This window comes from Rhinatrema bivittatum, chromosome 6 (genome assembly GCF_901001135.1).
Source record: "Rhinatrema bivittatum chromosome 6, aRhiBiv1.1, whole genome shotgun sequence".
NCBI classification, from domain to species: domain Eukaryota; kingdom Metazoa; phylum Chordata; class Amphibia; order Gymnophiona; family Rhinatrematidae; genus Rhinatrema; species Rhinatrema bivittatum.
Window position 1 is genome coordinate 259,351,121 of NC_042620.1, and position 14,788 is coordinate 259,365,908.

At 46.8% G+C, this 14,788-nt stretch overlaps 1 protein-coding gene across 2 annotated transcripts; it reads right to left on the minus strand.

Moving 5' to 3' along the window:
- Nucleotides 1-7,576: 7,576 nt before the first annotated feature.
- C6H16orf54 (chromosome 6 C16orf54 homolog) lies at nucleotides 7,577-12,923 on the minus strand. 2 transcript variants are annotated; one of them, XM_029606943.1, is made up of 2 exons: nucleotides 12,796-12,923; nucleotides 7,577-9,618 (listed from the first exon to the last, which is right to left on the minus strand). In XM_029606943.1, the coding sequence occupies exon 2, from the start codon at nucleotides 9,603-9,605 to the stop codon at nucleotides 8,553-8,555; it is 1,053 nt and encodes a 350-aa protein (XP_029462803.1). In that variant the 5' UTR covers nucleotides 9,606-9,618; nucleotides 12,796-12,923; the 3' UTR covers nucleotides 7,577-8,552. The 2 variants fall into 2 exon arrangements, with proteins under 2 accessions (XP_029462803.1, XP_029462802.1); XM_029606942.1 differs by lacking the exon at nucleotides 12,796-12,923 and adding an exon at nucleotides 11,289-11,600.
- Between the last annotated feature and the right edge of the window lie 1,865 nt (nucleotides 12,924-14,788).

Consider the following 14,788-nt stretch of genomic DNA (forward strand, 5'->3'; position numbering starts at 1 on the left):
TGAGAAGTTGGAAGTCGGCACTACATGAGGTCCTGAGGAAGACCCTGTAGAGTGCGCAAACACTCCCGGGAGTCCAGAGACAACTCCCATGAGAAGCCCAGAGAGAGAGGACACAGAAAGGCAAGTGGGAGATGCCATGGAGAGCCCAGAGAGTGGTGCTGTGAAGACCCCAGCAAGTGAGGCTGCAGAGGAGCCACTGATCGTTGTGGGTGGTGAGAATGTAAGAGAAGGAAACTGTGGAGAGTCCAGAGGGAGATGCTGCAGAGTGTATAGAGGAGGAAACCGCAGAGAGCCCAGAGGGAAGAACTACAAAGAACGCAGAGAAAGAGACCACAGAGAGCCCAGAGGATGGCGCTGTGGAGACCCCAGTGAGTGAGATTGTGGAGTAGCCAAGAAGAGACTCTATATCAAAGATACCAGATGTCAAGAAGTGTGCGCAGCTGGTTACAAAGGAACAAGCACTTGTGGTTCCTCAGTTGGTCCATAAAGCTATATTGGGGTGGAATTTGAATCCAGAGCCAGCAAAGGATTCAGTTAAAGGACTAGGGCTGTTCACTGCATGAATGGCACACTGGATGTTGGTGCTGACGCTGTCGAGGGTAACCCTAAGAGATAGTGGTAAGCATGTCACTAGGTCCCCATTCCCAAGCATATCTGGTGGGAAGCCAGAGAAAGGGGAATGGGATGTCTTGGACTCTCCTGGATTGGTTCCAGGAGGGAATAAGGATGCTTAGCCTAACGGGTCAAAGCGAAGGGGAGGGTTATGTGAGGCAGTATGCCTAGTGTTCCCCTATTTCCCTGTGCAGGACCAGGCTAGATGCCTGGTCCACCTTAAATTCCGTAAGGAGCATATGCTCTATAGGCGGGATCCTGCAGGGCAGGTGAGGCTCAGCGTGCATAACCAGAAACTGGGGAATAAGAGCTGGGATTCAGGTGGGGATAACCAGACCAAGCGCAGGTCTCCAGGAGGAAGGCAGCTCCTGTAACATAACACTGTCCAAACACTGAGCTGAGACGAAGTTGAACTATGAGTACCTCCACACCTTCCTCTACAGGCTCCCTTCTCTCTCGTTCTTTCTCCCCCTCCTTACCTTCGGGTTGCCCGCTCTTCAGAGCCATAGCCTCCATATGGCCTGGGCCATAGGTGCCGCTGCCAGAAGGGTGAAGTGAGGCGGCTGCTTCTGTAGCCCCATGGGGGGAAAATACAGGAAGGAAGAGGCAGGATTAGGGAGAAGAATAGCATTTCTTTGGTCTGTTTTGCTCTGTCCACTCCAAATCCTAGCTCCGCCCCCCCCCCCCCCCACCTCTGGCAGACAGCAGGGGAAGGGCTGGATTAGGGGGCAGATTAGGTTTTTTTTTTCTTCTCTGCTCTAGCCTGAGTTTCACCCAGACCCTTCCCCACAGGCTGTCTGATAGGGAAAGGGCTGGAGCAGAAAGCAGAAGATTGTTCTCTGCTGAGTGAGTGTCCATACACAAGTTCTGTGTGCCAAACGCTAGAGGAAGGGTGAGCGTCGGGGTCCTTCCTGGAGCCAGGGACGGAGGAGAGGACTGGGATCATCCTTAGCTGTGGGACTGGCATTTTGAAGACTGGGTCAGGAAAGTGGTTGGTGGGAGGGTTTGCTGCTTCAGCGTACATACAAGCACCGTGCACTGGAAATGTAACCGGACATGGAAATGTTATCAGAAGGGAGGACGTGCTGATCCCATTAATAAAAAGAAAATAAAAGGAAGTTGAATTAGAAAACTAACCATCAGTTAAGAAGTGTATAGCTGACAAGACACGGACTTGGGACAAACAGAGAATTCTATGGGGGGGGGAAAGACCCCCAAGTTTGTTCCCTTTTCACCAGATATTTTGGGTGGGGGAGACCCGGGAGTTTTCTGAAAGATGTTTGGACGTTTGAAGCTGCATTTCTGTGGGGTGACCTCTGGGTGGCACTTGGTGTAATGCTGGGATAATTGTAATGCATCTGAGTGGTGTGGTGTCCCCTTACAAGTAATGGGAGGTGGGGCCCAGGGAACCCTCCATTATGGAGAGGACCCTGCAGGAGCTTTTCCCCTCAAAGGATGAGGCCTGAAGCTGTGGGGCGGAGAGGTGGTGATTCCTCCCCTTGAGGTACTGGATGAGGTCCGAGCAAGGGCGTGCCCGGAGGAGGCGGTGAAGGGTGGGCCTAAGATGAGGGGAACCCCAGCAGGAGCAAGAACTGGAGTATGGTGACCGGGGAATCCTGCACGTTGCCCTGGAGAGAGGCCCGGGATGAAGGAAAGGAGGTTCCTGAAGTTATGGTAGTAGTAACCCTTCAGATCGGTTGAGCGTGACCACAGGGGTATTTGGGGATATACATTCTATGTCCCAGAAGGGGTGACGAGGGATAGAGAAATCAATGGGAGTGAAAAGATCTGATTTCTCTTCATGTGTGGTATGGGAGGATTGGAAGATTTAATTGCTGCTCAAGGGAAGACTGAAAGATTAGTTCTTTAACCTGTTTTGTACCAGGTATTGTATTATTGTGGAGGTTTACACTTCCTGCGTATCCCATGAATTCTGAGTATTCACAGTACTAAAGTGCCTACCTTATACTGAAATGCACATAGTGACTGGCTGTGAAACCATAAAAACATAAAGCTGAGAGTTTTGGTTTTACCAGAGAGAAGCGTGACTGTTTTTAGAGGCTTTATTTGTGCCAGCACTGATGACTAGCTATAGAGACTGGGTTCATGGGGGTGCGCACATACACATTTCCTCCTGTACACCCCCATCTGCAAACTCTCTTCCATTCCCTACATGTGCATACTTCCTTCCTCCCTCTTTCTATGTGCTCGCTCTCTTCCTCTGTTCACCAGCACATGCTCCTTCCCTACACACACAAAACCTCTACTCCCTCCACAAACACACACACATACGCATCCTCCGTTCCTCCAGACAGACACATGTTCTCCTTCACTCCACACACACATACCTCCCTTCTCTCCACGCACAGTCTCTCCAAACACATACACCTTCCCGCTTCCACACACATCCATACCCTTAAATTCCAAGTGTACACTATTCTGGGACTCTCCCGCCATTTGAATCGATGTGACACCATGTTGCTTCTGATGTTATTAGGTGGGGACCTTGCTGCCTTCCCAGAGAATTACACGAAGCGGGGTCTTTACCTGGCCCTGCAAGCCTACCTCTCTCCTGTGTATAATGGGAAAACCCACACGGTGAATATGGGGCTCGGAGGCTGACATACAAAAATAAAATAAAAGCTTAGGGGATGGTTAGCCCTGATCAGTTGGCCTGACTCCGTGTTGAATTTTGCTCAATGCTCTTTCTTGGTGGAGCAGAGGGTCACTAGGCTCCCTTCTTGCCTGGATAACCATGCAGCATTTTCCTGTGAGGTGGGGGAAGGGGAGCGATTGGGGAAGCTATACTACGCATTATCTTGACATCCTAGACTTTTAGACCCCCACACGAGGCTACATCACCCAGGAAGGAAAGGCGAGTGAGGGGACCACACCTGCTGCATGGTTTGTGGTCGTTATGACCTAATTTCCCATTGACGTGGCTGTTTCTTCAGCTAATTGACCACAAGTGCTGTTCTCTCGGCTAGCTTGGGGGAAGATCCATGATTCTGTGCTCGGTATGTGGGGGAGGCAGCTGGCAACAGCTCGCAAGCAGCTCCTCCTCACCCTGGGGAGCAGCTGAAACCTTGGTGGGGTTTGAGATCCTTTTTTTTGTATACACAGCACTACTGTATGTGTCTGTATATCTTTTTTTGTCTCTGCTTCCCTCTCTGTTTGCATGTGTCTCTGCACACATGTAGGATTTTTCCATTACTGGAAACAAGAGGGTGGCCAATGTAACTCAATTTTTAAAAAGCTCTCCAGGGATGATCTAGGAAACTATGAGGCCAGGCAAAATAGTAGAAGCTATTCTTAACAACATAATTATCAGTGGCATGGATAGAGATGGAGGAAAAGCCAATACCAATTTGGCAAAGGGAAATCATTCCTTCCAAATCTATTAGAATTTTTTTGAATATGTAACTGAACATGTAGATAAAGGGAAGCTGGTCAATATAGCGTATCTGGATTCTCAGAAAGTATTTCACAAAGTCCTTTATGTCAGACTCCCAGGAAGTCATGGCATAGGAGATGATGTTCTACTGTGGGTTAGTAACTGGTTGAAAAGATAGGAAACAGAGAGTTGGACTAAATGATCAGTACTTCCAATGGAGAGAAGTGAATAGCAGGACCAGTGCTCTTTAACATTTACATAAATGATCTAGAAAAGAGAGCTATGAGAGGGGTTATCAAATTTGCAGATGACACAAAATTATTCAAAGTTGTTAAAACATGAGTGGGCTGACAAGACCTATGGAAGGGTCTTGCCAGGCTAGGGTACTGGGCATCTAAGTGGCAGATGAAATGTCATAAGTACAAATGCAAAGTGATGCACATAAGAAAAAAAAATCCTAATTATAGCTACCCAATGCATTGCTGAGTTCCACATGAGAAGTCACCACCCAGGAAAAGGATCTTGGAATTACTGTGAACAAAATCTTGAAATCCTCAGCTTAGTGTGCCAAAAAAAGCAAATAAAATGTGAAGGATTATTTGGAAAGGAATGGAGAATATAATAATGTGTCTGGATCAATCCATGGTGTGACCAAACCTTGAATATTGTGTGCAGTTTTGATTGCCCCATCTTGAAAAAGATATATTGGAGCTTGAAAAGATACAGAGAAGGGCAATAAAAATGATGTAGCAGTTGGAACGACTTCTTAATGAAAAAAGTCTAAACAGGTTAGGGCTCTTTATTTTGAAGAAGAAATGACTGAGAGAAGATATGACAGAGTTTTATAAGATCATGAGTGAACCAGTAAATAGGAAATGGTTATTTACTCTTTCAAATAGCACTTAGACTAGGGGACGCTCCATGAAACTAACAAGTATCAGATTTAATACAAATCAGCAAAAGTATGTTTTTCACTGAACACACAATCAAGTTGTAGAATTTGTTGCTGGAGGTTATGGTCCAGCTTAACAGGGTTTAAAAGGGTTTGGACAAATTCCTAGGGGAAAAGTACATAAACAATTATTATCCAGGTAGACAAGAACAAACTGCTGCTTTTCCCTGGGAGTGAACAGATCTACTCTTAGGAATCTGCTGGGTACTTGTAACCCAGATTGGCCATTATTGGAGACAGGATGCTGGTCTTAATAGACCTTTGGTCTGACCCAACAAGAGTCAATTGTTGAGGAAAAGTTTTGGATGTTTACAGTGGTGGGCAGTGTCAGATGTGATTAGGTTCACAAATGTACAGGCACATCAAATCTGGACAGAGGGCTATGAACTAAATATCTCATAGGTGCAGTGGTAGGTCAAACTGACTTAGCCTGTCCCCAATAACCAGTGTCCCCTAGCCCTTCTGCAATTGTGCGGCTGCATAATTAACATCCTGCCACAGAATCAACATACCTGAAGCTTTACCACCTTTTAATTCAATCTTTTGAAGAAAGCTACAGAGTGCCTTCCTTCTGTCGCAGCCCCTCCATAGGGAACAGAGGCTGAGGCTGTAGCAGATGAAAGAAGATGCACTCTGCTCTCCAATCCGGCCCCTTTCCTTCTGTTGTTCTCTTATTTTCTCCTGTTCTGAAGGGAACAGGAGGGGAGGGGTCAAGTTGGAATGGACAAAGAAAGCAGTCAATGTTTGATCCCTCAAAGATCTCTTAAATCAAACCAAAGATTATTTTGATAATTCCTGGATGGAGTGTTGTCCTTTTAGAAGAATTTCATCTTTATACAAAGGTTCTTGCACCTGCATATGTGGCCAATTATTCACCATTTAAAAAGATCTGGATGTGTTTTTGGAAGCCTGCAACTGCTGGAGACCCACAGCTGGCAGAGGAGTATTAATTTCAATTCATAGAAGCCTTGATGATGGGCACCATAAGTTTCAAATTTTGGTTAATTCATCCCCTTTTTGTCTGCTACTATGTATCCAATATAAGTGCAAACATATCTTTCTGTTTAATTAAAGCATGACAGACTGCTAATGCTGAGAGCATTTTTGGCATATATTTAGAAAGACAAAAAGGACTTTCTCAAAAAAATATGGAAAGGATGGTTGCACTAATTCAATTCAAATCAAAAATGACATTTCACTGTTAAAAGTATGTAACATACGTCTTAACTTGGTAAAGTGTTTATTTTGGTTCTTGATACATTTTTTATTTGTATATAGTTATAGTGGGGTTTAGAACCTGCACAAGTATTTTCCCAGGATTGGGATTTTTGATGTTGGCTTTCTGCATATTCTTGAGCCCTCCCCAGTTTTTGGGCCATCCTATTTTTGGGATGCATCTCAAGGCTATAAATTGCCACTGAGCACGTGCAGAGAGTTAGAGGATTAGTGGTAATCAGATCCTTCTGAGACCTCACCTGAGAGGAGTGTTGTGAGGAGCAGATTTTTGAGTGAGTCCTCAAGGCCTTGTCATTTGAGGAGGCTTTTGGGATCAAGAGCCTTTGAGAAGATTTAAGAAGTTTTGAGAGGGGTTTTTGCTATTCTGGACCAGTTCCTGACTGAGAGGGAGGGACCTCCCTGGAAGGAAGGGCTGGATCCCTGTTCTTGCATCTTGCATTCAGTTAACAGCAGGGTGGCAGACAGATTGGGTTTTTATTTTTTTTAGAGTTTTGGGAAGTGTTTTCCATCACTCCCTGGAGTATGTTGGTCATGTGGGAGAACCTTCCTACCCTTATTGGGTAAGGCAGTTTGGACCAGGACACAGCTAAAAGAAGGAGTGTCAGCAAGAGAGGCACCATGGACAAAGAAACTTACTGCTGTTTGATTTGTATTTTCCTCATCCTGTTTATGATTTTTGGAATCGTAGACTGGATATTATTTTTCAAGTTAAAGTAAGCCTTTTTTATGATTTGAACACCACTTTTCGACTATGAGCTTTTATTCAAGTGGGCTCTTTTTGGAACCCCCCCCTGTGAGCAACTGGGTGTATTGAGCAAAGAGTGACTTTGCAGCCTGGTCACCCCACCACAGAGTCTAGGGCCCTGGAGGTCAGACCTTCTCCCCGCCGGAGAACTCCGGCCCCCAGAGCTGACGTTTGGTGCTCGAGTAATAGAGGTCCGGGAGAGTAAAGACAACCCTGGGACTTTACTGTAACCCCTGCATCAGGGACCTTCCACCAGTGAGGGGTTACATAGTTTAAATATTGTTTAAAAACAAACAGTGTGAATGGTTTTCAATAAAAGATTGACTTTTTTACATAGTTAGAGGTGGGAATCGTTATGCAAAATTAAACTAATTTTCCACATAATTGCCACAGTATTTTGAAAAATCTACCACAGAATCTTGAAAAATCTGCAGATTATCTGCTATCTGCAGATAATCTGCTATCTGCAGATTATTGGTAATCTGCTATCTGCAGATTATTGGTAAAGCCCGTAGCAGGAAGCTACGGGCTTTACCAATAATCTGGAGATAGCATAGGAGCAGGAGCCTGGACTGGACCTGAGATCCTGCCTGCAATGGAAGCACTTCTCAGAAGGAAATGACAACAAGCAGACGAGTTAAGTTGTGACCTTTTAATCTAATACAACAGTATGTATTTCTAAAATGCCAGCTATAAATTAATATCAATAAAAGCAGAGCATAAATGATTCTCCTGGGCTAGTGAGAAGGCGATTGATCTTCACATGACTTTGAATTCTAGCTTTTAATCTTACCAGTGAGAAATTACTGGGAATATGATTTCTGTCACTAGTGTGCAGGATGCGCAAATTACTGTGCTCAGTGTCTGGGAGTGTGAATCCTGGGACTTGGGAACTGTGGTGTGGATCCCTTGGGGGCCGATGCAGTAAGGGGCGCTCACATTAGGACAGGTGTTACTCTGTTTTAGTGTGTAAGCTTTCTGAGGCGGGCATCTACAGCTGAACAGTACTTCAAAGTCGGAATGCACGATACCAAGTGCATACCATTCTGCTGAAGGTGCCTTCCCAAGAGAACTTATGTTCAGCTGTAGGAGCCAGGCCCAGAGAGCTTACAACTTCTGTGGTCTGAGGTGGAGTAAACTCAAATTTCTAGTGGCCAACGTTATTCTACTGATGCACCCAGTCTGGTAGAAAGTCACTATTAGATGGGCAAAGCAAAAGAATATCATGGCCACCAGAAATGTGAGTTAGCATGGATTTTATTACATCGGCCCCATGATGCTCAGAAGCTGGAAGTATAAATCTTGGCACCAGGGTGCGGATCCCACTGTACTTAATGTCTGGGAGTGTGAATCCTGATACTTGTGCAGCCATGTGGGTCTTCCTGTCCTGGGAGGCTGGAAGTTTGAACCTTGGCATGAGTGCACTCAAGGTCTCGGAATGTGAATCCTGGAGCTACTGAACTAGAGGATGTGTGGATCTCACTGTGCTCAGATGCTGAGTTTATGAATGCATTGAGATATTCACATCCCATGGAGCAAACCATGGTTTATCAATCCTGCAGCACTCTAAGACTGATATTATATATCCTGGCACTAATGACCTGAAATGTTCATCATCTGTGCTCAGAGGATGGATGATTCCTGTTACTAGGAGCTGTGAGAGTGCATCCTGGGCTAGCATTCCCATTTTTGCGCTCAGTATTCTTAATGTCCCTCTGTCCCAGTTGGGTATGGCGGGCCGCCCTGTTGTTCCAGAACTCTGAGATCTCCTGCAGAGTCACTTTTGGCTGGACTACAGGAATAACTTCCTCCTCACTCTCCTCATTCTCATCGAGTTCCTCTGAGTTCCATTGCCTCTCTGGGACATTGCTGCGTGTCCATCCCTGCTCCTCTGTGGTGATAGACTCTCCACCCAGGTCACTCCTACTGCTACTTTGGGAACATCTCTGAAAGCTGGTGGCACCTCCATGATTCATGCTTGTCTCCCAGGCATCTCTACCGCCATGCCAGAATCCCGATATCTGGTCCAAAGTAATTCTGGGCTGAATGCTGTTGCTATCCTGGATTTCTGCTGGGTGAGCCACGCTCCCATTAGCCACTCTGGTCTCCTTTGAGGAGCTGCTGCTGTACCAGAGTAAGGATCGTTCCTCTATGGAAGTGGCTGGTGGTATCCAGAGACTCATTCCAGTATTTGAGATCCTTCGAGGACTCTTGGTCTTCTGCCTCTTCTCCTGATGGGTGTCACCTTTATACCAAGACTCTGTCCTCTCCTTCATAGTGCCTTCCTGCTCAATCCATAATCCCCCTGTAGGGATCCTTCTCTCTGTCCTGGCTTTCATGCTAGGTCTAGGCGAGTTCCTGGAGGAAGCCAGCATCCTGCTGCAAAGTACGACTGTGCTGACCATGAAGACAGCTGCCACTGCTGCCAGGGTCACCATGGCAATGAGGCAGTGGCGGCACAGCTGGGGTGGAGCCACATGTTCTGGGGTTGATGGGAGAGGTCTTGTGGTAGACTCTTGCTCATTCTTTTTCATTCTGGTGGCCCAAGAGGTAAGGTTCAGAGGCTCATCTGGGCCCATTTGTGAGAGTGTGGGCCTGAGGGCCACTGTCGACAACAGTACCAATACAGTATGATAGCCCAGCTGGCTAATGCCTTTCCCTGCCATTGTGAAACTCGGGCTGAAACAGAGAAGAGGGTGGAAGGAGGTCAGTCCTGCTGACACGCTAAATGATTGTTCTTTATTATTTATCTCATTTATATGCCGCTTTTCAGGCACTTTCAAAGCAGATTATATTCAGATACTGTAGGTATTTGTCCCCCCTGCTCTGTACGGCTTTGCTTCTGACACACTCTCTTGCCTCCAGATGCCACCCATTGGGCTATTATTTCCTGAATTCCTCCTCCTGCACTTCCTGGGGGAAGGCTTGACAGTGAGGGTTGGGCACATACACTGGAACCTGGTTGGATGATATCACAAAGAAGAAGCCAATCAGATTCTAAGCCTCGCCTTTCCTGTTTTTCCCTTCAAAGGTCCTGCCCATTCCTTTTCTAGATTTTATCATTTAATTTTCCAGTCCAGCTGACACAGACCTGTTTACGTTCCTGCTTTAGGGATCTGCCTCCCACACGGAAGCAGGGATCTCCCGTCAGGTGAGGGAGACCTGGGCAATTACTGGCCCGACTGCTCCGTATTATTTTAGGACAGGGGGAAATAGCAGTTATGGCCATGGGGGATCTGAAGCATGACTGCCTCTTTCGTCCTGCCCATGTGCTCCCTGACGCAAGCGCGCAGGTACAGGTTTGGAGGAGGGCTGTGACGGACCCAGCAACACTGACCATACTCCCCGCCCCTCCCAGACCACACCCCCCCACGGCCTGCTCCTTTTGAAGGGCCCGGCGCTTCTGCGCGTATCGGCAGTTCTGCACATGGCCGGGCCCTTTTGAAAATGCGCGTGGCGCACAAAGGGCCCGGCCACGCGTACAACTGCCAGAATTTGCGCGAATGGCCAATTTAAAATTCGGCCGAAAAGTCTCAGGCATGGCGATGTGTGCAGAGGCGCTTTGCAACTCACTTTTCTACAAGGATGGGTGAGGGGTGAAGGAAGAGAGTGGACGGAAAGTTCCCTCTCACCAAACACACCGCCTTGGCAGATTCTGGCTGACAAGGGAGGGAGCCATTTTATGGCCCTTGGGGCATCACTGGTGACATCATCCTGCCTCAGTTCAGTTGTGGGTAACACGGGGGGGTAATTTTCAAAAGGATTTACCCGCATAAAATGCACTTACACAGGAAAATCCTATGGGCAATCCAATGGCATATATTGCAGCAGTTTTCAAAAGCCCGCTTACACGGATAAAGTGTATTTATACATGTAAAACCCAATTTTAAGCATGTAAAGGCTTTTGAAAATCAGGCAGAAAGCAAGCAGCAGGGCAAGGGTTGCTTTTGGCGTCCCCCTCCTTCCCTTTCAGGTTCGCGAGTGTGCACAGTCTCGCAGGCTGATCGAAAAGAGCAGCCTGGAGTCCGGGGCAGTCATCCTGCTTACCTATCTCTTGCTCTGGTGAGCAGCGTTTTTGCTGAGGGCACCCTCCTTATTGAGGTTAGCAGAAAAATCGCTAATTCCAGCTTGAGAAATGGGCATTTGTGCTCTGTGCCCTACCCACTGATTTTAGCTGGAAGAAAAGAGCAATTCCACTCAACACACTACGCACGCTTACCTTAGACTAAAAAAAAAAAAAAAGGTAGACGGCGACATGCTAATACGAACAGTAATTCTCCTTTACAATGGATCAAAACAGGCAGCACTTACAAGAACAGAAAATAATTAAGCTAAATAAAGGCCCTTACCAGACTTGTCAGAGTTCAGCTTCCTCTTTTCATGCCGGAAATAATGTTACAGATCTGATGCCTTTGTGAAACATTAAAAAAAAAAAGCAACCTCTCGGCACATACTGTTCTTCCAACTCTTAAGCCCAACATCAACCTCTGGAGCCAGGATTCGGCATTCTGTGGTTAATTTACCAAACTTTACAGTTTCTTGCCAGTGTTCTGGCTGAAGTGCCTTGGTGCCATCTCCCTATGCCTGCTGGGGTCTCTCTCTCGTTGCAGCATGAACTGGCACCTCGTTACTAAGACAACCGGGGTTCTGTTTTCGGAGTAACAGGAACTGACTCCACCAAAGGATGTGGTCAGAGGAGACCATGACAGCGCAGCGGTGCTGTACCTTCGGTGGCAAACAGGAGCAGAGACGTCAGAGGCTCTGCGTCCCTCTTGCCCCTGCCTGGAGTCCCCCCCTCCAGTCCACAAAGTGAGAGGCTCTTGCGTCCTTGGTGGCTTCCTACAAGCCACCCAGTCCTTGAAGTGAAACGCTCTTTATTTCTGCATTAATTCCCTGAGCTGTCTAATCCCAGACTGGAAAAGTTCTGCAGAACCTGCGCCCGTTTCTTGAGCTGCCCAGTCCCGGAGGTGAGCACCACTTTTTGTCTGGGTGCCCGGTTTATTGAGAGAGGAAGAGTAATAGTGAAGGGAAAACGGGAAAGAAACAAAGGGGGTCCACTATTTAGCCGCTAAGTGGCTTGGCTAGTTAGCCGGATAACCATATCTGGCTTAACTAGCAGGGTATGCTCAGTGCTGCGGTCGCGCCGCTGAATGTACCCGGCTATCTTAAAGTTAGCCAGCTAAGTCTAACCGGCTAACTTTAGGGCAGCCCTAAGGCCCGACCAGAGTTAGCCGCATAAGTTAACCGCTTAACTTATCCGGCTAACTTTTGCTCCTCCCCTGAATGCCTCCTGCCCACCCCTGGAATGCTCCCCAATTATAATTGGGGAGCATTCCAGGGGTATATATATTCCAGGGGTATATATACCCAGGTTGACCTGGGTATATATACCCAGGTCAACCATTTAGACGGTTAACTATTACAGTATCCATCTAAATGGTGTTTGAACATGGACCTTAAAAGGATAACACAGGGAAACAAGACTTGCAGGTGGCTCCTTCCCATCCCCAGACAAGAACGCGCATGACAACAGTATGGATTTAAAACAAGGCCACGGTTTATTATCAACTTGACCCGAACCCTTTAACTTATAAACATTATAACCAAAAGATATGCCCCCCCACCCCTTATCTCCTTCTTCCCCCTCTTCACTTACCACCGCGTCCCAATGGTAAGGCTCCGTCGACATTCCCCCTCTCTTACCCCGCCGCAGCCCCCAGCAAGGGTAAGCGCACAGCCTGAGCATCGCCTCCCCCCCCCCCCCTTGCTCATAGGCCTTCCCGTGTAGCAGCCCCAAGCTACACGGGACTTTCCCCCTCCCCCTCCAATAACCTTTGCAATGCAATACAAACATACCACTTAGGGCTCGGGTTTCCGCTCCAACTGCGACAAGAACATCTGTTTCATAACCACACCTCCAATACAGAATTATCGGGAAGGAGGGAGGGAGGGAACGCAGAATAAAACCTGCTGCTGGCTTTGCTGCTGCTACTAGCTGACTGAATTCAGCTTATCGCTCCAAAACCCCTTATTCCTAACTCAGCCAATGAGGATGCAGCAATTCAAAATTGTTGCTATCCTCATCGGTTGCTCACCCTCCCCCCATGCACCAAGCCCAAGCCCTGCCGCTAGCCCCGAGCTTGTCTCATGCTGCCTTCATTAAAAGCCAGAAAAATTGCATAAGAGGTAAAAACACGAGGGAAAAGAGAGAGCTGACAGATGTAGGCCCTCCCTATATTACAATTTTGTTTGCTTCCACATCATGTGGACTTAACATGATATGTGGAAGGATACAAGATTTTTCTGTAGAAAATGCCTATATCTGTCTGAGAAAGAAACCAGGATTCTTAGTAATCAGAACACACACTGGAAAGAGTTTAAACTACAAGAAGGAGTGTTGCGGGGGGAAGGGCTGATTAAATCAGACTGTCACTTCCTACAAAGTTAATAGCGGAAAACACAATGTGCATCTCATGTGGTTACTTGGAAATAACAGGGAAGACAAGTGAGGGTAGGTTCAGGGCAGGTGGCTCCATTAGGGAAATTAGGTGGTCACCTAGAGCACCAACTCTTAGGGGGCAGAAAATCACCAGTGCGAGCCAAGTGGAGCCAGGAGCGGAGCCCGTGCTGCCGCAGGTGAAGATGAGTTGAAAGGCCCGAACATGGCTGAAAGCAGAGCCCATCCCACCCACGGCCCATGACTGAAGGGGGCATGGTAGAACCATGAGCAGAGCCCATCCTGTTTACGGTCCGTCCAAAACTGAAGAAGCCTGGCGGGGCCGAAGGCAGAGTCCATCCCGCTCACAGCTGAAAACTAAAGAGGCCTGGTGGGGCTATGTGCTGGACCCTGTACTGCCCACGGCTCAAGAAAAAAAGAGGCCCAGCACAGCCCAGAGAGCCACAGGTGGAGCCCATCCCACCTGCACCAAAGACACAGAAGAGAGAGGCCCGGGAGAGTTGTGGGTGGGGCTCATTCTACCCATAAAAGAGGACAGAGAGACCCATGATCAGGAGTAAGCGAGCCTGTGAGCCAGAGAGAAGAAATGTTTGTGTATGTGAACGAATGAGTAAGGGTGTGTGTGAATGAGAGAGGGAGTCTACATGAGGGTACACGTGTGCGTGAGAGAGGGAGCATGTTTGAGTGTGTGTGTGTTTTAGAGAGAGAGGTCAACTATGAAGGAGTGTGTATGTGAATGAGAGAAAGGGAGCATGTGAGTGAGTGAGTGAGTGGGCAGCCTGTGTGAAGGTGTGTGTGTGTGAGTACGAAGAGGAACCTGTGTGTATGTGAGAGAGAGAGGGAGGGAACTTGTGTGAGTGAATGAGAGTGTATGAGGGAGAGAAGGTGTGAGAGTTTGAGAGCTTATGTGTGTGTTGCATGGGTGTGCATGTGTCTGAAAGAGAGCGTGTGTATATGAGAGAGAGAGGACAAAGTCTGTGCACAACAACCCTACCCCTCAGCTAAACCACAACAATCTCAAGGCATCAGGACATCAGAAGTTCCCAGGTATAGACAAACATGATTTTTTTTTTATCCTTATTAATTTTCAATATTGGGTGTTATTTGATGTATCTGCTATTTTTCAATATTTTTTTTGGATTTTGAAATATTTTTACAATTTTTATGAGTTTTTAATTATTGGATGTCTTTCTATTTGTCAGCTATTTTGAAATATTATTTTTAATAGTATAGTTTTACTATTATTGATGTTTTTTTTTGCTTGATATTTTATGAAGTATGGCAATGTTTCTGTTTTTCCATTGTTGTGCTGCAAACAGAGTTTAGTGTTGTGGTTTCTATTTCATTTTTGTCTGCACTTTTTTAATATTTACTTTATGGTCTCTTAATTCT

Excerpts from the sequence above, each read along its gene's own strand:
- C6H16orf54 (XM_029606943.1), bottom strand. The coding sequence starts at position 9,605 with ATGGCAGGGAAAGGCATTAGCCAGCTGGGCTATCATACTGTATTGGTA.